This window comes from Falco punctatus (assembly GCF_963210335.1).
Source record: "Falco punctatus genome assembly, chromosome: Z".
Lineage (NCBI taxonomy): Eukaryota > Metazoa > Chordata > Aves > Falconiformes > Falconidae > Falco > Falco punctatus.
In genome coordinates this window covers 54,269,673-54,285,055 of record NC_137586.1, presented here as the reverse complement: position 1 = coordinate 54,285,055, position 15,383 = coordinate 54,269,673, and the positions used below count along the sequence as shown (strand labels likewise).

The 15,383-nt window shown below is 43.0% G+C and overlaps 2 protein-coding genes across 18 annotated transcripts in view; one reads left to right on the top strand and one right to left on the bottom strand.

Annotated features, from left to right (window-relative positions):
- SLC26A1 (solute carrier family 26 member 1) overlaps positions 1-7,412 on the top strand; it is a 37,326-nt gene extending 29,914 nt beyond the window's left edge. For all 14 annotated transcript variants that reach the window (XM_080371742.1, XM_080371733.1, XM_080371730.1 and 11 more), the window contains 2 exons: positions 2,391-3,041; positions 4,422-7,412. In XM_080371742.1, coding sequence (XP_080227868.1) covers positions 2,391-3,041; positions 4,422-5,942 — 2,172 coding nt within the window. In that variant the 3' untranslated portion in view covers positions 5,943-7,412. The remainder of the gene's footprint in view (positions 1-2,390; positions 3,042-4,421) is intronic.
- IDUA (alpha-L-iduronidase) overlaps positions 1-15,156 on the bottom strand; it is a 48,646-nt gene extending 33,490 nt beyond the window's left edge. For 2 of the 4 annotated variants that reach the window (XR_013924817.1, XM_080371743.1), the window contains exons 1-2: positions 14,394-14,740; positions 11,211-11,351 (exon numbers count right to left, since the gene is read on the bottom strand). Coding sequence is in view for 3 of the 4 variants with exons in the window: in XM_080371743.1 (XP_080227869.1) it covers positions 11,211-11,351; positions 14,394-14,668 (416 nt within the window). In the remaining variant the exon portion in view is untranslated. The other 2 variants (XM_080371745.1, XM_080371744.1) reach the window with 2 other exon arrangements.
- Between the last annotated feature and the right edge of the window lie 227 nt (positions 15,157-15,383).

Below are 15,383 nucleotides of genomic sequence, written 5' to 3'. Positions count from 1 at the left end.
GTGTATGCTCTTACATATTTCTCTTGGTGGTGTAACTTTTATCTTTTCTCTCACCTTTGCATTCTAACAAACACCAGATCCAACCTATTTCTTGCCTTGTCCAAGTAGATCTTGCCTAGCATAACCACACAGTACATTAAAGTCTAAAGTAAATTTGGCATTACTGATAAAAATACCCATCAATCTTTCCAAATAATTACATTAAATTGTAATTAGCTTTCCCTTATGATGGAAATAAACCTTACTTACAAACATAAAGAAAATTATACAGTAGGAGCTAAAAACTGTTTAATGTAATTGAGATGCATAGAAATCTACTGATTTTTAAAAACATATTTAGTCTACTATGCAAGTCATTTTCAAGTTGGGCAATGAGTCCACATACATCTAATAAGAATCTCTTTTCTGCCTTCTACCAAATTATGAATTACCTACGTGCAACACTTAAAACATCCTGTTTCAAGTTGTGGTTAAATTTTGCATGGCCTTAGAAATCACACTGTGTCATTTAAAATAATACCTAGGAACTTTTTCAAGACTTCTGCTCTAGTTACAAACACGTATCTTAGTGTTTTCAATTTGCTGGCAAAAGGTATTTGTTAAAATCTTGACAAAATCACTAAGCATGATAGAACACTTTGTAATAAACCACTCCCTATTTGGAGTGCTACAGATTAAAAGCTGTTGGTAATCTATTCTTTTGCTTATTAATTATGCTTCCGGTTGGTCTCATAATCCTTTTGGGTTTTTTCAGCTTGGAATTCTACACTTTACTGGGTGTTACCAAACATTAACAAATCAAAGTACTCTTACTAACAAAAAAAAATTACATATGATATTTACACAGAGAGTGATTACTTCTGTCACTAGAATCTAAGCTTACTATCAACTGATAAAAGCATCAAAATATACCAACAGAATACTGTGCCAGTGAGTGTACTTCCAAGTTTTAGGAAATTGATGGCTTCTGCCTCTAGATGCTAAAAGAGGAAAGAAACAGCTTTAACTTGTAAGTGAAGACAAGCTTTGAAATTATACTGCGTGTCACATCTGGCACCAAAAAGCTCTGTTGCAGAGATCCTGGCTGTTTATGACAGTGTGAGAGGCTAGGCTTAAGAAATTCTTCTTTCATCAAGATTCTGCATACTGTTGTACTAGTACATATACTCTCCTTCTAAGTCAATACAAGTCATTCCTTATCTCCCAGTACTTACATATAGGCATCAACTCTTGGAAGTCACTTCTTTATTTCCATGGCAAACCAGAAGCCAGGATTTGCCACTTGGCATAATCTATTTCACATTGTCCACCTTCCTGCTCTTATTTTTATTTTTAAATTGTTTCAGGTAGGGCTCTTGCATGTTACACTGTTTTGCCTCTCAGTCATGTCCCTACCTACCCTGAAATGATTTATGAAGGCACTAAGTTAATTTCAACTTGACAATTGAGTAAAAATGCAGAAATTGAGTTTGGTGAAAACGGTTGTGCTTATAGAGGCAAGAGACACCAAAAGCACTTCCATCTGGAGAATACAACTTTTCCCAGTCTTTATGAATGAGAAAACCGACATGCAAGAGAACTACATGTTTGTTCTGCTGCCCACATAATTATTTATTGTATCTTATTCCCCGGAGAACAAAGTTAGAGTAACTATGGGTTTAAACTTGAAAATACTAACAAGTAGCACTCTTCTGAATGGTAATAGATTCCATCATGACGTATGGTCCATATGATGCCTAAGTGGTATCTGTGAGGAGATGCTTATTAATTAATGGAAGCTGCATATCAAAATAATCTACAGTTCAACAGGTCCATGTTATGTAGCAGCCTCTAAGAGTCCACCAATGGTTTGTGTACAAAGTTTTGCATAAGACTAAACTCCAGAAAACTGCTTTACAGGTTCTACTAGCAAAATTTTTCTCCTGTGCATTGAGGAGAGCTGCAGTGACAGGTCACTACACCACATGTGACTTCCACATCAATGACTACAAGATGTGCTATTAGAAATACCACAGCCTACCTCGTTAATATATGTTTATTTCACACTACCAAGTGCTGCCCCTGATCACAGACACCTCTATGATAGAGCATCGGAAGAGCTGATGAAAATACCTGTACAAAGAAATTACTAATTTAACTCCATTTTTCCTTAGTAAAACAAACCAGATTCAATCAAATATACTCTTAAATGTCTGCAAGAAAGGGCTCAATCTGCAGACTTATTTTTTAGTGTCACTGAAATTTGTGTCACTGAAGCCTTGTGGTGGTGTTCTTGCTGGGATAATGCTTCCTTAAAAGTACAACTGTGACAAACTTTTAGAATTAAGCATCTATGCTAAAAAGAAACCTTCACGAATGGCAACCTAATAGCAGTTTTCTTCACACTGCAGGAACACATACATGAAGTAAACACCGAGATAATGGAAAGAGGACTTGAGGCTACCAGGATAGAAAAGCATGCTTCTTCCTGCTTTCTCATGGAAAGAAAGACTCATGCCAAGATTAACAGAAAAGAAGTCATGCTAGCTAAGCTGAGGAAGAGCTGCTCCTGTACCCCAAAGAAGATGAAGAACTTTGTCATGAACTTCCTTCCTGTTTTACGATGGCTTCCCAAGTACCAGTGCAAAGACTATATTTGGGGGGATGTTATGTCCGGGTTAGTGATTGGGATCATTTTGGTGCCCCAAGCAATTGCATACTCACTGCTGGCAGGTCTGAAGCCCATTTATAGTCTTTACACATCATTCTTTGCCAACATCATCTATTTCTTAATGGGCACATCCCGTCATGTCTCAGTTGGCATTTTCAGCTTGATAAGCTTAATGGTAGGACAAGTTGTGGATCGAGAACTTCTCTTGGCTGGGTTTGACTTAAATGATGATGTCCCACCAGCCCTGAGTGGTGGCTCTGCGCAGAATGACACTCAGTCCAGCACAACTGCCTTCAACCTTACAATTGCAGGGATGAATGCTGAGTGTGGGAAAGAATGCTATGCTATTGGCATTGCTACAGCTTTGACATTTGTGGCTGGAGTGTATCAGGTAAGTGGTTGCTGACATCCAGAGGCAAGGTATGAAGTTCCTAAATCTTCTTTGCACGACCTAAGCTTCGTTTGACTCTCATTTCAATAAGAAATAGAGCATCAGTTCACTTGAATGACCTTGGACTGTTTTCTCCAGGAAGCCTAACTGCAGACAACACAGAGAAAGCAAGAGGTAGGCAGTTTTCTTAGCTACTAGTAAGCACAGGTAAAACAAGAGTCTTCTGTGAGACCATTAACATTGTTTTGACACTCTACTGTCTCTTAGCCTTGTTGTTTTCATGGGACCATGAATCCAATACAGATCTTACCATGAGGGAAATTCTCAGGTAGCTGTGTACTTTAACAGCGAAGAAAGAGTTCTCTTCCCCTCGATACTTTAATGAAGGTGCAGACCCACTCATCTACTTCTGCACAGGTTCAGAATGTGCAGCTCCGTGTTTTGCTAGTGCGTACTATGTTCTACCAAACTGCTGCCCAAAGATATTTCAGAAGCAGAAAGGACAAGAGGGGAAATAGATTGACTAACCTATGTCTCAGACCATAGCTGTGCTGACTCTTTGAGACTTATAAATGTGCTGCTTGTTACAAGGATACCACGAGAATGCAAAAGGAAGCAAGATGAACATACTGACCTATTAATTGTGTGTGTGTGTATATATATATATTTATGAACTATGACAGAGCTAGCTATCTTCCAGTTTACTGCGAAATTACAGATTACATTTATGAACAACAAAATGTCCTTGTGAAGCTATTCTTCCCAAAGTCATGGAAGGAAGGAAAAGCAACTAGTTAAGGACAGTATCCTGGGATTTGGGAAAGTTTGTGAGCACTTCTGGCATTTCTGACCTTAGGCATGCCACAAAGGCTGTCTGTGCTCCATTCTTCCTTCTGTTCACAGGGCTCAAATTAAAAGCTGCTTAATGTAACAGTGCCACTAAAGCAGGGATCTTAGCTGTTATCATTCAAATTCGGTTTACAAAGCAATGGTCATAAGTTTTAACTTTATTCACTTTAAGACACGAAAAATAGAAAATTTGCTTTAGTATAACGTAAGCCTTTTTTGGATCCATTGCTCTTTTGTATTGGAAATAAAAGGCAGACAAGCCACTTCAGTGGAATCGCTTCAGATGAAGGTTTGATTGACCCCGTCTCAAACTCCTCATTCACCTCCTGGTTTTGTAGCATCCCACAACAGTAAAAGGAATCCTATGTTTTAAAAGCAGACTGGAAACATGAAAGGGTAATTCCTGTTCTAAGATTCAAATAGCCAAATGCTATCTGCCTCCAGCTAGTCCTCTCCCATCTGTACTTTATTTGCAGCACCATTCAAGGCTCAACTGTTTTTTTAAACTTTTTTTTTTTTCTGTCTCCTCAGGTTCTAATGGGAATCTTTCGTCTGGGTTTCATATCTATGTACCTATCTGAGTCTGTACTAGATGGCTTTGCAACTGGTGCTTCCTTAACCATTTTAACAGCTCAAGTGAAGTATCTGATTGGAATAAAAATCCCACGTAGCCAAGGGCATGGGATGCTTGTTATTACCTGGATTAACATTTTCCGGAACATTTCTCAGGCTAATCTTTGTGATGTCATCACAAGTGCCATTTGTATTGTGGTGCTGGTCACTGCTAAGGAACTGGGAGATCGGTATAAGCATAAGCTGAAATTTCCTCTGCCCACAGAGCTGGTAGTTATTGTTGTGGCAACACTAGTGTCACACTATGCAAAGTTAAATGAAGTATATGCGTCCAGTGTTTCTGGAGCTATTCCAACAGGATTTATTCCCCCCAAGGTACCACATTTCAGCTTAATGCTCCAAGTTGCTATAGATGCTTTGCCTCTTGCCATAGTCAGCTTTGTCTTCACTGTATCCCTTTCTGAAATGTGTGCAAAGAAATACGCTTACACCATCCGAGCCAATCAGGAAATGTTTGCTGTGGGCTTCTGCAACATCATTCCTTCTTTCTTTCACTGTTTTGCAACCAGTGCAGCTCTGGCAAAAACACTCGTCAAAACATCTACAGGCTGCCAGACTCAGGTCTCTGGAGTAATTAGTGCAATGGTGGTTTTACTGGTGCTGCTTTTCTTGGCACCTCTTTTCTACTCCCTGCAGAAGTGTGTTTTGGCTTGTATCATCATTGTCAGCCTCCGAGGAGCCCTGAGGAAGTTCCGAGATGTGCCAGCACGGTATCATGTGAATAAGGTGGACACGCTTGTTTGGGTTGTTACCATGTCTGCCTCTGCCTTGATCAGCACAGAAATAGGGCTGTTGGTTGGCATTGTTTTCTCCATGCTATGCATCATTGTTCGGACACAGCGGCCACGGACAACCCTGCTTGGTCAGATCCAAGACACCGACTTTTACGAGGATGACTTAGAATATGAAAATCTCTCTTCTGTTCCAAAGGTCAAAATATTCCGTTTTGAGGCCCCACTTTACTATGCAAATAGAAACTACTTCCTGAAGTCTCTGTACAGACTGACTAACTTTGATCCTAACCTAGAAGCTGCTAGAAGGAAGAAATATGAGAAAAAGGAAAAGCAGCATCTGAAAAAGGGAGATCACACAACTGCTAATGGATTGGGCACCAGAGAAACCACTCTGCAACTAGTTCCTAAGCAAATTGATTTCCAAGCCTTAGTTTTAGACTGCTCTTCCATCTCATTTTTGGACACCACTGGAGTTAATACTCTAAAGGAAATCCTGAAAGACTACAAGAACTTAAATGTTTCTGTTCTCCTGGCTTGCTGCAATCCCTCAGTGATAGACTCTCTGAAAAGAGGAGGTTACTTTGGGAAAGATTTTGGAAGTATGCAGGAAATGCTGTTTTACAGTATACATAATGCTGTGCAATTTGCGAAAGACCAAAAGCTTCCAGCAGATTGCTCAGTTTAATCCTGTTCCTTCCTTGATGATTCACTACGAAAGTGACAGACAGAAGGGGCAGTTTGCAATAACTACATTATCAGACACACTGTTGACTGTGTACAGCAATGGGCCTACAAGCCATCCTCCCCTGAAGAGCTTGGCTGTTTGTGAGATGCCACATATAACAGCCACTGGGGATACACTTCAGGACCAGGATGGAACAGGTTGGATTATTACCTGCACCTTCACTTTAAAATCCAGGTGATGTGCAATAGGGCAGTTTGTGATTGACTTCTCTCTTGTGTCATGATCATGTGTGACCACGTATACACCATAAGACTGCTGCACTAGAAGGTCTGCCCAGTGTCAGCTGACTCTCCCAGTGGTTTAATGGCTGGTTTCTGTTAAGAGGGCTAAGCCATGAAAATGCAATCAATCTAGCATCTTGGGGACACATTGGTTTAAATTCTGGCTTGCAGTTTCCTGCCCCTTCCATCATTCTAGTTGCTCCTAAACAACTCCCACTACTTGCATACAAATAATTGTATAAAATATTGTACAATTTAGTATGTCTCTCCACCTCAATTACACAGCCTTAATAACACGAACTGCCACAGAAGAAGAAACCATGATCCATCACAGGTTCCTCTCAAAACTATCACTTCCAAAAATTACTGCTGGAGGCACCTGTGTTATTGGCTTCAATCTGAGGTAATTAGTTACTGAAGGCTGTGATACCCTTAATGATGCTGCAAGAAATATGACTCTGACACGCAATTTTGTAACTAGTAAGAGGATAAACAGAATTAAGAAAAATGAATGGCTTTAACTGGCAGTCACACAGTTACCCAAGTAGTTGTACCATCCTGTAAAAATAAAAGTTGCTTCTGGTGGGCAGATGCAATTCAAATTCAGGGATACATAGGGATGATCAATCATGAAACCTCATAACTGTGATGCAGCACAACATGTTGTTCCGACAACTGCCTGCCTGGGTACAAAGAGAAACAGGAGAAAAGAGGGTAGGGTGGGAAGGTAAATCTGTGATCTGCCTAGAAGGGGAGTGATCAGTCAGTCTGAACTAGCTGGCTGGTCTCTGATGCAACACTAATGAAGCTTTACAGTAGCACACCTGGGCCAAGTAAAGGGAGCAATGCTTTTTAAGTTGTGCATCCCCATATGCTGGAAAAACTCCACCACTGTTTGTACATACTACAGATGTTTGGTGTTGGTTTGTTGTTTGTTATTTTTTTCCTGTCATGTTATTCTTTGATTTGAGGTCTACTAAACAGTGTTTTCCAGGGCTGGGTTGCTTTCTATAATAATTTGCATTAACTGCTGTTCATTCTGCTTTGTGTCAAATGATACCCCCAGAGTCAGTTGTGTTATTATATACATGTTCTCTCTTTACAAATATGTATAGATTTAGATTTTCATTGTAACAGAGTTAGTACTCTGGCCTACAGGCAGAATATCCTCTCTCATACTCAAGTTTATCATTACCTGCATGAAAGATAGGACAGCTGCTCCATCTTTCTCTCCTTATTCATGGCTGGCTCACAGACAGCACCAAGCATGGAAGGAAATTCTCTCACAGCTGTGCCTCTTACAATTAGCAGACTCTAGAAAAAGGTTCCATGTATGCAGAAGCCATTTCTCTGCTGTGTCATTTAAAAACCAGAAAAGTCAGGTCAACACATCATGTGACTTGTTTATTTAAGCTTTTCAGGTCTTAAATGAAAGAACACCCAAACTGAGGTTCTTCAGGTGCCCCAGAGCCTGTCAGGCTCTCAAGAACAAATATTTTGTTAAAGGAAAAGCAGTGCATTCCCAAAAGATAAAATAAAAAATGTCTTCACAGAGGTTGAGAGTAACACAGTATTAGCGAAGTGATTCAATGCAGACATTTTCCTGCACTCATTATAAAAGTGTTATCAGCTGCACACTGTTAGTACTGCCAAAGCAGTAAAACCTGACAGAAATGTCTGTCAAGAGATTAAAGGATTGACCATTGGCAGCATTTTCCTGCCATAAAACAATTTAATTACATTATCTTTCAAACTGCTGACTTGGTATGACTAGCTTCTGTCATAAAAGCAAATGGGCACAGCCCAAGGACAAAGTATTGCTTTGTGTCTGCTTCTGTTTGTAACCATTCTTTGACCGGGGAATATCTCTTTTAAGGACCTACCAGGGCCTAGCACAAAGAAGTGAATTTACAGAAGTCACTGCCAGACAATATAAATACAGACACTCTAAGGCTGTTGTGCCAAAGCAAGCTCTCATTGGAAGAAAATGTAATTGTTTCAGTGCAAAAGAACACACATTCTAGCAATTTAGACTTCATCTGTCTGTATGGGTCAAACTACCAACCTAGAACATGAGGCAAAAAAAGCAAAAATACCCTTAACTCTAGATAAATCTCATTTTAAAAGAGAACAAAAAGCAAGACAGATTCCAATGGAAGGTGTATCCTTGCAACAGTCTCTGGAGAAAAATGAAGAAAGGCTGTCCTTCTCTTATCCAGCAGGCTAAGAAATTAAGAGTCAGAAGTCTCTTTTTCATATTTGTTGCAAGAATGGCACCAAAAGATACCTCAGCAAAGAAACTTGGCTATGCATAAGAGGGTGGGTAGGCTTTAAGACTTTTACTAGGAAGAAACTATTGACCAGAAAAAACCACAAGAACAATTTGTTTCAGTTTCATTCGCACAGCTGGCTCACAATTGTGTTGGACAGTGTCAAATGCAGCCGGGAAACTTTCAGTGCTATGATGTAAGGATGCTGGAAGACTGTAAATTATTTCTAAGTAGTATATAAAAAGTAACTGAAAAAGCAAGCCTTTCCCTGGCACGTTATACCAAGATTAAGGGTATCACGATTGAAAATGTTAAAACCTGCTGATTTTCTTCTTTCCTATTCTATCAGGAATGACTTGGAGAGGAGCTGGGGACTGGCTTGTAATTCCAACTAAGTTAATACTAATGCTGAAATAAAATCATTATATGCATTTTAGGAAATGTTATATCCATCATGTATCTAGACATGTATTTTTTTTTTTGCTGTGGCACCTTGTATAAATCATGTATCCAACAACCTTTAGTACTGCTACACAAGAATAGGAAAGGATTCTTAACTTGCAGACTGTGTGGGTCCCATGGAGCTGGAAAAGAGCTGCGAACCTCAAACTTCCCTGTTGACTAGTGCAACAGGCCAGAATGCGCAGTCTAGCTGTCAAAATGGCTGCATTTATTGGCACTGGTAACTATCAACCAGGGATCTGTCCAGTCCATGAAAGACACCTTGGGTTCCCCTGCAACCATAAGTATTCCTGTGTCACATGACCTAGAGACAAACGCATACTTTTGGTTGGAAAATAAAATGAATAGATATTTGAAAAGTTTTCCTTGTGATATCCTTTCATGGGTGGTGAAATAATAGGATAACTTGGAATAAAGAAAAAGGTAAGAGGTGGGTTTGCTGTCCTAGAAAAGGGTTAAAATACAGGGATGCACTTGGCATTGTGGGATTAGAAGACATAATGAGAAAAAACACTTTAAAACTGAGAAGGGGAAGGTGCTCCTAATGGACACTCTGAAACCCACTACTTCTCTGCTCATATTGCATTTCCAGAATCTGAGCTCTCCTTCCCCTTGTTGTTTCCACAACTTACAGCTGGTTAAGTTCCCATCCTCACGTCTTGGACAGCAGACAGAGTAATGGAGTGGATTGTAAACATGCTTTGCCCAGCAACACCCTGAGCTAGGCAGAACTTTAAGAGCTATTACAACTTTTGATGGGGTTTTATGGTTTGTCCTTCCTGACAGACCAATCATTCTTGCTCTAGGCATCTATATTTGGTTCTTTCCACTGGACATATTGGTATGAATATGTTTTAAGCTGAGTTAAATGGGACCCAAAAGGCAAAGAATTCCAGTGTTGTCCTCATAAAGTCTGACAGGTACTTCCCTAGAGCTATAAATGCTATTATGCATTTGAATCCTTTTGAAAGACAGTATTAACTAAAGTTGCCCTGTTTCAGTTGTCACTATCTGTCACTTGTTGCAGTGCACAAGTAGGTTTAGGATGCAAAATGAAACTCCCAAGTTAAGTGGAAGGAAGACAGAAATAGTAATAAAATAATGGCAGCTTTCACTTAGACATGTCAGTAAATCAAGCTTGTTTTAATCTTTGTGGGACTTTTTTTGCGGTATCATGTCTCCTAAATTAAAGGACAGAAAAGCAAGCCATCTTTCCAGTCCCTCAGCACTGTTCTTAGAATAGCTAATGGTTAGCAAAGCCCAGAACAGGATGGGTGAGAAGCCTTGTTTCAGACAGTATTGCCACCTGAAATGCTTTGGTAAGGAATGGACTGAATTTATGCCTATCACTCTATTCTATCCTATTCCTAGCTTTTGCCAAAGACTCATCTAACCTGGAAAGGGAGCGTTAACACTGTGATCTGAATATTAACAGCAGAACTACGGCTAGGGGGAGCTCTATGTACACGTGTGGACAGCCGGGAAGTGGACGGGACCTGAACTCTGTCTCGCTTCTCCCAGCAGTTCTTCTCAGTAGCGAGTAGATGCTGGTGTTCCTGCACTAAGACCGAAATCCTGGCAGTGATATCACCCAGTATGAGTCTTGAAAACAGCTGGAATGAACACTGTCTGGAACCCTGCCGACAGCTCTCTCTGTAACGTTGGGCATAGATGCCCTGACTGCACAGCAGAACTGTTCCTTCTTCAAGGAACGACTGGAGACTCCTCTAGAGCTCTCTTGAAAGTTGTGCCAAGCAGTACTTTAGAAAGAATGCAGCCAGTCAAAAAAAGCTGCACTAGAACTTTGTACATGCTAAGGATCCATGAAATCCATTTCTGCTAGCTTGAGGCGTGTCTGGGAGTCATAGTAAAACTGGGAATCAAGATGCTGTGGCCAGGCATGGTAGCAGGGAAGACATGGAATGACTGTAGCATATGACCTGAGACACTCTTGGTAAAACTTGACCTGCACACCCACAAGACTCTTCAGATGAAAGGAACCTTAAAGGGCTCCTTAACCTGTTGTCAGGATGTAATGCATGCAGGTTAGCCCCATCTTTCTCAATACAAGCTCTCTCTTTCTTAATCTCATGCACTCTTAAATTGACTCTCCACCACTGGCACTTACCTGACTTCCAAGGAAGCAAAGACATGCCCAGCTTGCAATCATACTACAATAAGTATCAAAGCGAGCACCTGTTGGACATTTTAATGTGCCAATTTTTTTTGTATTTTGGCTCGAGGAGTTTGCTTACCTGAGAGCAACTAATTCCAATAACCAGTGAATTCGAACTTGTTCAATGCCACCATGCGGAACAGAAGAAATATAGGCAAGGTTCATCTCTTGGTCTTTGCTCAGGTCAAATAGGTCAGCACGGCTGTGAGGTAAAGGAGGGCTTCAGAAAAGGAGGGACAGAAAAGAAAAAAAACACATTGCCACATTAACTGGCTGCTCCCCTGGGTATCCAAAGATCCTTGTGCTAAGTCCCTATAACACCTACAAGATCCTCCCTGGCATGAGGACTACTATCTAAGACGAAATGAAAGCAAAATGGAGTTGCAGGTTATTTGGGGCTAACTGGCTACACACATAGTCTGGCAAAACTTGGGTGCATTTCATTGCCATGCTCAAAAGAAAGCATTACAAGAAGTCACTGCAGCACAGATAGTAACCTCTGGCAGCAGAGGCCATACAATGGTAGGCACCTTGTCTCAGGCAGCTCAGTGTCTTTTAGGCTTTGGAGTGGAAGTCAGACTTGCTGAGGTCTGTAGTAAACAAACGCAGGTTTGATCTTCCTGCTGCAGTCCATGCAATGATACCAATTCTTGCTCTGCTGTGGAAGCTGCACTTGTTACAAGCAGAATTAGACACTCAGAGCCTCCATGTTCTTTGGCTATATTCAACTCACCTCTAAGCACAAGGAAGCACAGGAGTATGAGGTTCTATGCTTGATGCTGCAAGCAGTTTTACCTGCTCACAGCTATACAGCAATGATCATCTCACTATGACTTTGGTGTCTACTTATTCCACTGAAATTAACATAACACTGGGGCAAATTTCTGCTGCCTCTGTCTCTGCAGATAAATAGCTGCAAGATGGAGAAAGATTTCACACCACCCTCCACAAGTCAGAAACTTAGAATGCTGCCCAGTTCACTGGATTTGGGCATCCTTAGAGACTCTCATTAAGCTTCCTGTTAACGTGCAAATTCTGAGCATTAAAGTATTTGTATTACAAGAAAGATAAACCAACACTGTTCCCCAAGGTTCAGTAAAATACTTCCACGTGTCTTCACATTGCAAAGAGATGACTTGTGCTCTAACTACAGACTTTTATATTAACTGTACAAATAAAAAACTAACATAGTTTATGCTTTGACTACTGTGATATGTCTCCTCTGATGGGTGGATTGGCTCTGTGGTGACTGTAACTATGCTGGGAAGAGTCACACTGTCATCCTCTGCTCCTCTGTCCCCCTCCACATATTTATCCCATCTCCAAAGGCCCCCCAAATGCACCTGCTACCGTATAACCATCTGTACGCAAAGGGGGAAAAAGCCTGACCCCACCTGGACAACAGCTTTTGTCCTAGCTAAGACAGTGCCTATCTATTACCCCATGTCCTGCATCCTCATCTGAAAGTGCAAGTCTTTACACAGATTACATCCTTGTACTGATCCATACATATCAGCCAGCACAAACGAGCTCCTCTTTGCAACTTCACCAGCATACAAGGCACTTAAAAATCATCTCCCTGAGATGCTTCAAGTCACACAAGTGAGACTGAAGTCACCAATTCCATTCTTACCAGCCATCTGGGTCTTTTTACTTGCCCCAGTGGACAATGTTAACTGACAGTTTCTGAACGAGTGCTCTACTACTTCATGATTCAAACCTGCTTCAGTTCAAGCAGTGGCAAAGCTGGGAATCAAGGCGTGAAGCACTGACACATTTTTTGCTCTATCCACACTGAATAAACACTCTGAAATTCGCACTCTGCTAGAGAGAATTCTAGCAAAAACCATGACCAGATACTAAAGAAAGCTGGCAGTAGGTTTTGTTATTGGTAGTATCAGTATCTGTCCTTTCCTGTTCAGAGCGAAAAGCACCCATCCAAGAAAAAATCAAACCTTGCTCCCAGGCTTTGTCAACTGCTGATCCACAGCTGTGCATTTGCCCAGCTGTCTGAAACTGTGGTGCAGAAAAGAAGCTTTAACAACTGGAACCCAGTTCTGTCTTAGCATGAGCTTTCAAGGGAGCTGGGATCCCACATCATAAGAAATACCAGTGTTGGCCAAGCGTTATAACTGAATAGTTGCTGACCCTTGGAGAGCCTGTGCCTCTGCTGCTGCTCCTCTGCTCTTCCCTCACACGCTTTTCATGTTTGCAGCTTTCCAAAGTTACTTTTACACAATTAAAATAACGGTTGTTTCTTGGGCTAAAGTTTAAATGGGCAAAAGATATATTTTTAAGGCAGCTTTTCATTAATATTTCCTAACATTGCAAGCAAAAATTAAAACAAGACATGAAACAGCAAAAGAAAAGTAATCCAGAAAGCCCAAACACTTCTCTTCACCAGAATGTGTTTGATGCCGTTTTGTTTCCCCTCCCCCCCCAAGATGGAAAACTAATGGGAATTTTTTCAAGTTTTGTCTTAGACTACCTTTATGCATTACACAAAAAAAGTGCCCAAATTCCAGAGTACACACTGCTGATTCCATCCCTGTTGCAACTCTTTTTTCCTACAACTGCTACTTAATCCACTGTATGTCTAAATGAAGGAGGCCATAAGCGGTTTAGAGTAAGATACAAACATGGCTGAGGGATATACTGTCTCCCGCTTTTAAGCCTGCTAGAAGCCTTCATGTATCTCACAAAAGTTGAAGACTGTTTGACCCCAGTTAGCTCAGCAAGACTGGGCTTTCTCTGAGAAGCAAAGCACTACCAAGATGTGAAGTGGTGGGGCTGGGATTTACGTGTGCTCCCACACATCCCACTGACTCGGATCAGCCGGCCTCACTGGCCGCATCAGGAAGATGGCACATGTTGAAAGCGCCTTGCAAGAATAAACTCCTGGAGCTAACAGGCTGGGAAGCTGCGCCCGGGCCTCTTTCAGGACCGTGACAAAAGGAACTCGGAAAAGGAGAGTGAATGAGCTCCGAGCGTCAACACATGTGCAGTGCTGGGGAAGGGGAAGGTGTCCGAGGGCCCTGGTGGCAAGGGAGCGTGTCACAGCCGGGGCGTCTACGGCCTCATCTCCTGATCCGCTTTGTTTACATTCGCTGGCCACGTCCCATGACCAGCAGCAAGGGGCTGGGCCCTCCGACCCCTCCGCAGGGGGCTGGCAGCGCCCAGGCCGCTCCAGAAGGGCCGCGGCCACGGGCCGGGGGCAGCCGGCGGGGGCAGCGGCCGCGTCCCGCCAGCCCCACGCGCTTACCAGAAGCCCGTGCTCCTCCAGAAGTGCGGCAGGGGCCGCGCCGCGCGCCCCACGTCCACGCGCACCACGCAGGCGGCGCAGCCCGCGCCCAGCTGCACGGCCAGCCACGGCAGCGCGGCCATGGCGGCGCGGCCCGCGCCCAGCTGCACGGCCAGCCACGGCAGCGCGGCCATGGCGGCGCGGCCCGCGCCCAGCTGCACGGCCAGCCACGGCAGCGCGGCTATGGCGGCGCGGCCCGCGCCCAGCTGCACGGCCAGCCACGGCAGCGCGGCCATGGCGGCGCCGCCCGCGCCCAGCTGCACGGCCAGCCACGGCAGCGCGGCCACGGAGCACCGCCTCCCTCCGCTGACGTACCGCTGGCGCGGCGCCAGGCCGGTGACGTCGCTGCCCGCCGCCCGCGCTGCCGGAAGGAGCCGCCGCGGCCGCCGCCGTTCTCGTCCGCGCCAGGGCGGGGAAGTGCGGCAACGGTGCGTTTCTCCTGCGGGCCGCACGAGGGGCCTACGCGCCTGTGCTATGGCTCTGCGGCAGCGGCTGCGCGGGCGGACGGAGCGGCCGTTCCCCGCAGGGCCTGTCAGCGGGGCTGGAGCTGTGCCGGTCCTTCCGTCTGAACGTGTTTCCTGGCCGCTGTATGGCACGTAGTTTTGAGTGCGCTGTGTAATAGCAAGGCTACCGATGGACTTTCTAAATGTTGCTTTCCTACAACGTGTATCAGAAGAGTGGGGTTTCCATCGGGACTCCTTCGTAGGATCCGTGTCCTGAAACCATAGTATGTTACAGATTTGCTAAAATCATTTTAATAGAAATACAGAGGAATAAGAAATATATTCTAATGAAACTAGTAGTTGCACAAGAAAAGCTGCTATGAAATCCTCTGTACAGCCCTGTACCAAGGCTAAGAACTTGTATTTACACAAAGAATGTAGGTATAGTAATGAGGTCATGTAACCATAGTTTGGTTTTATGTAAGTTTATATAAATAAATAAATAATG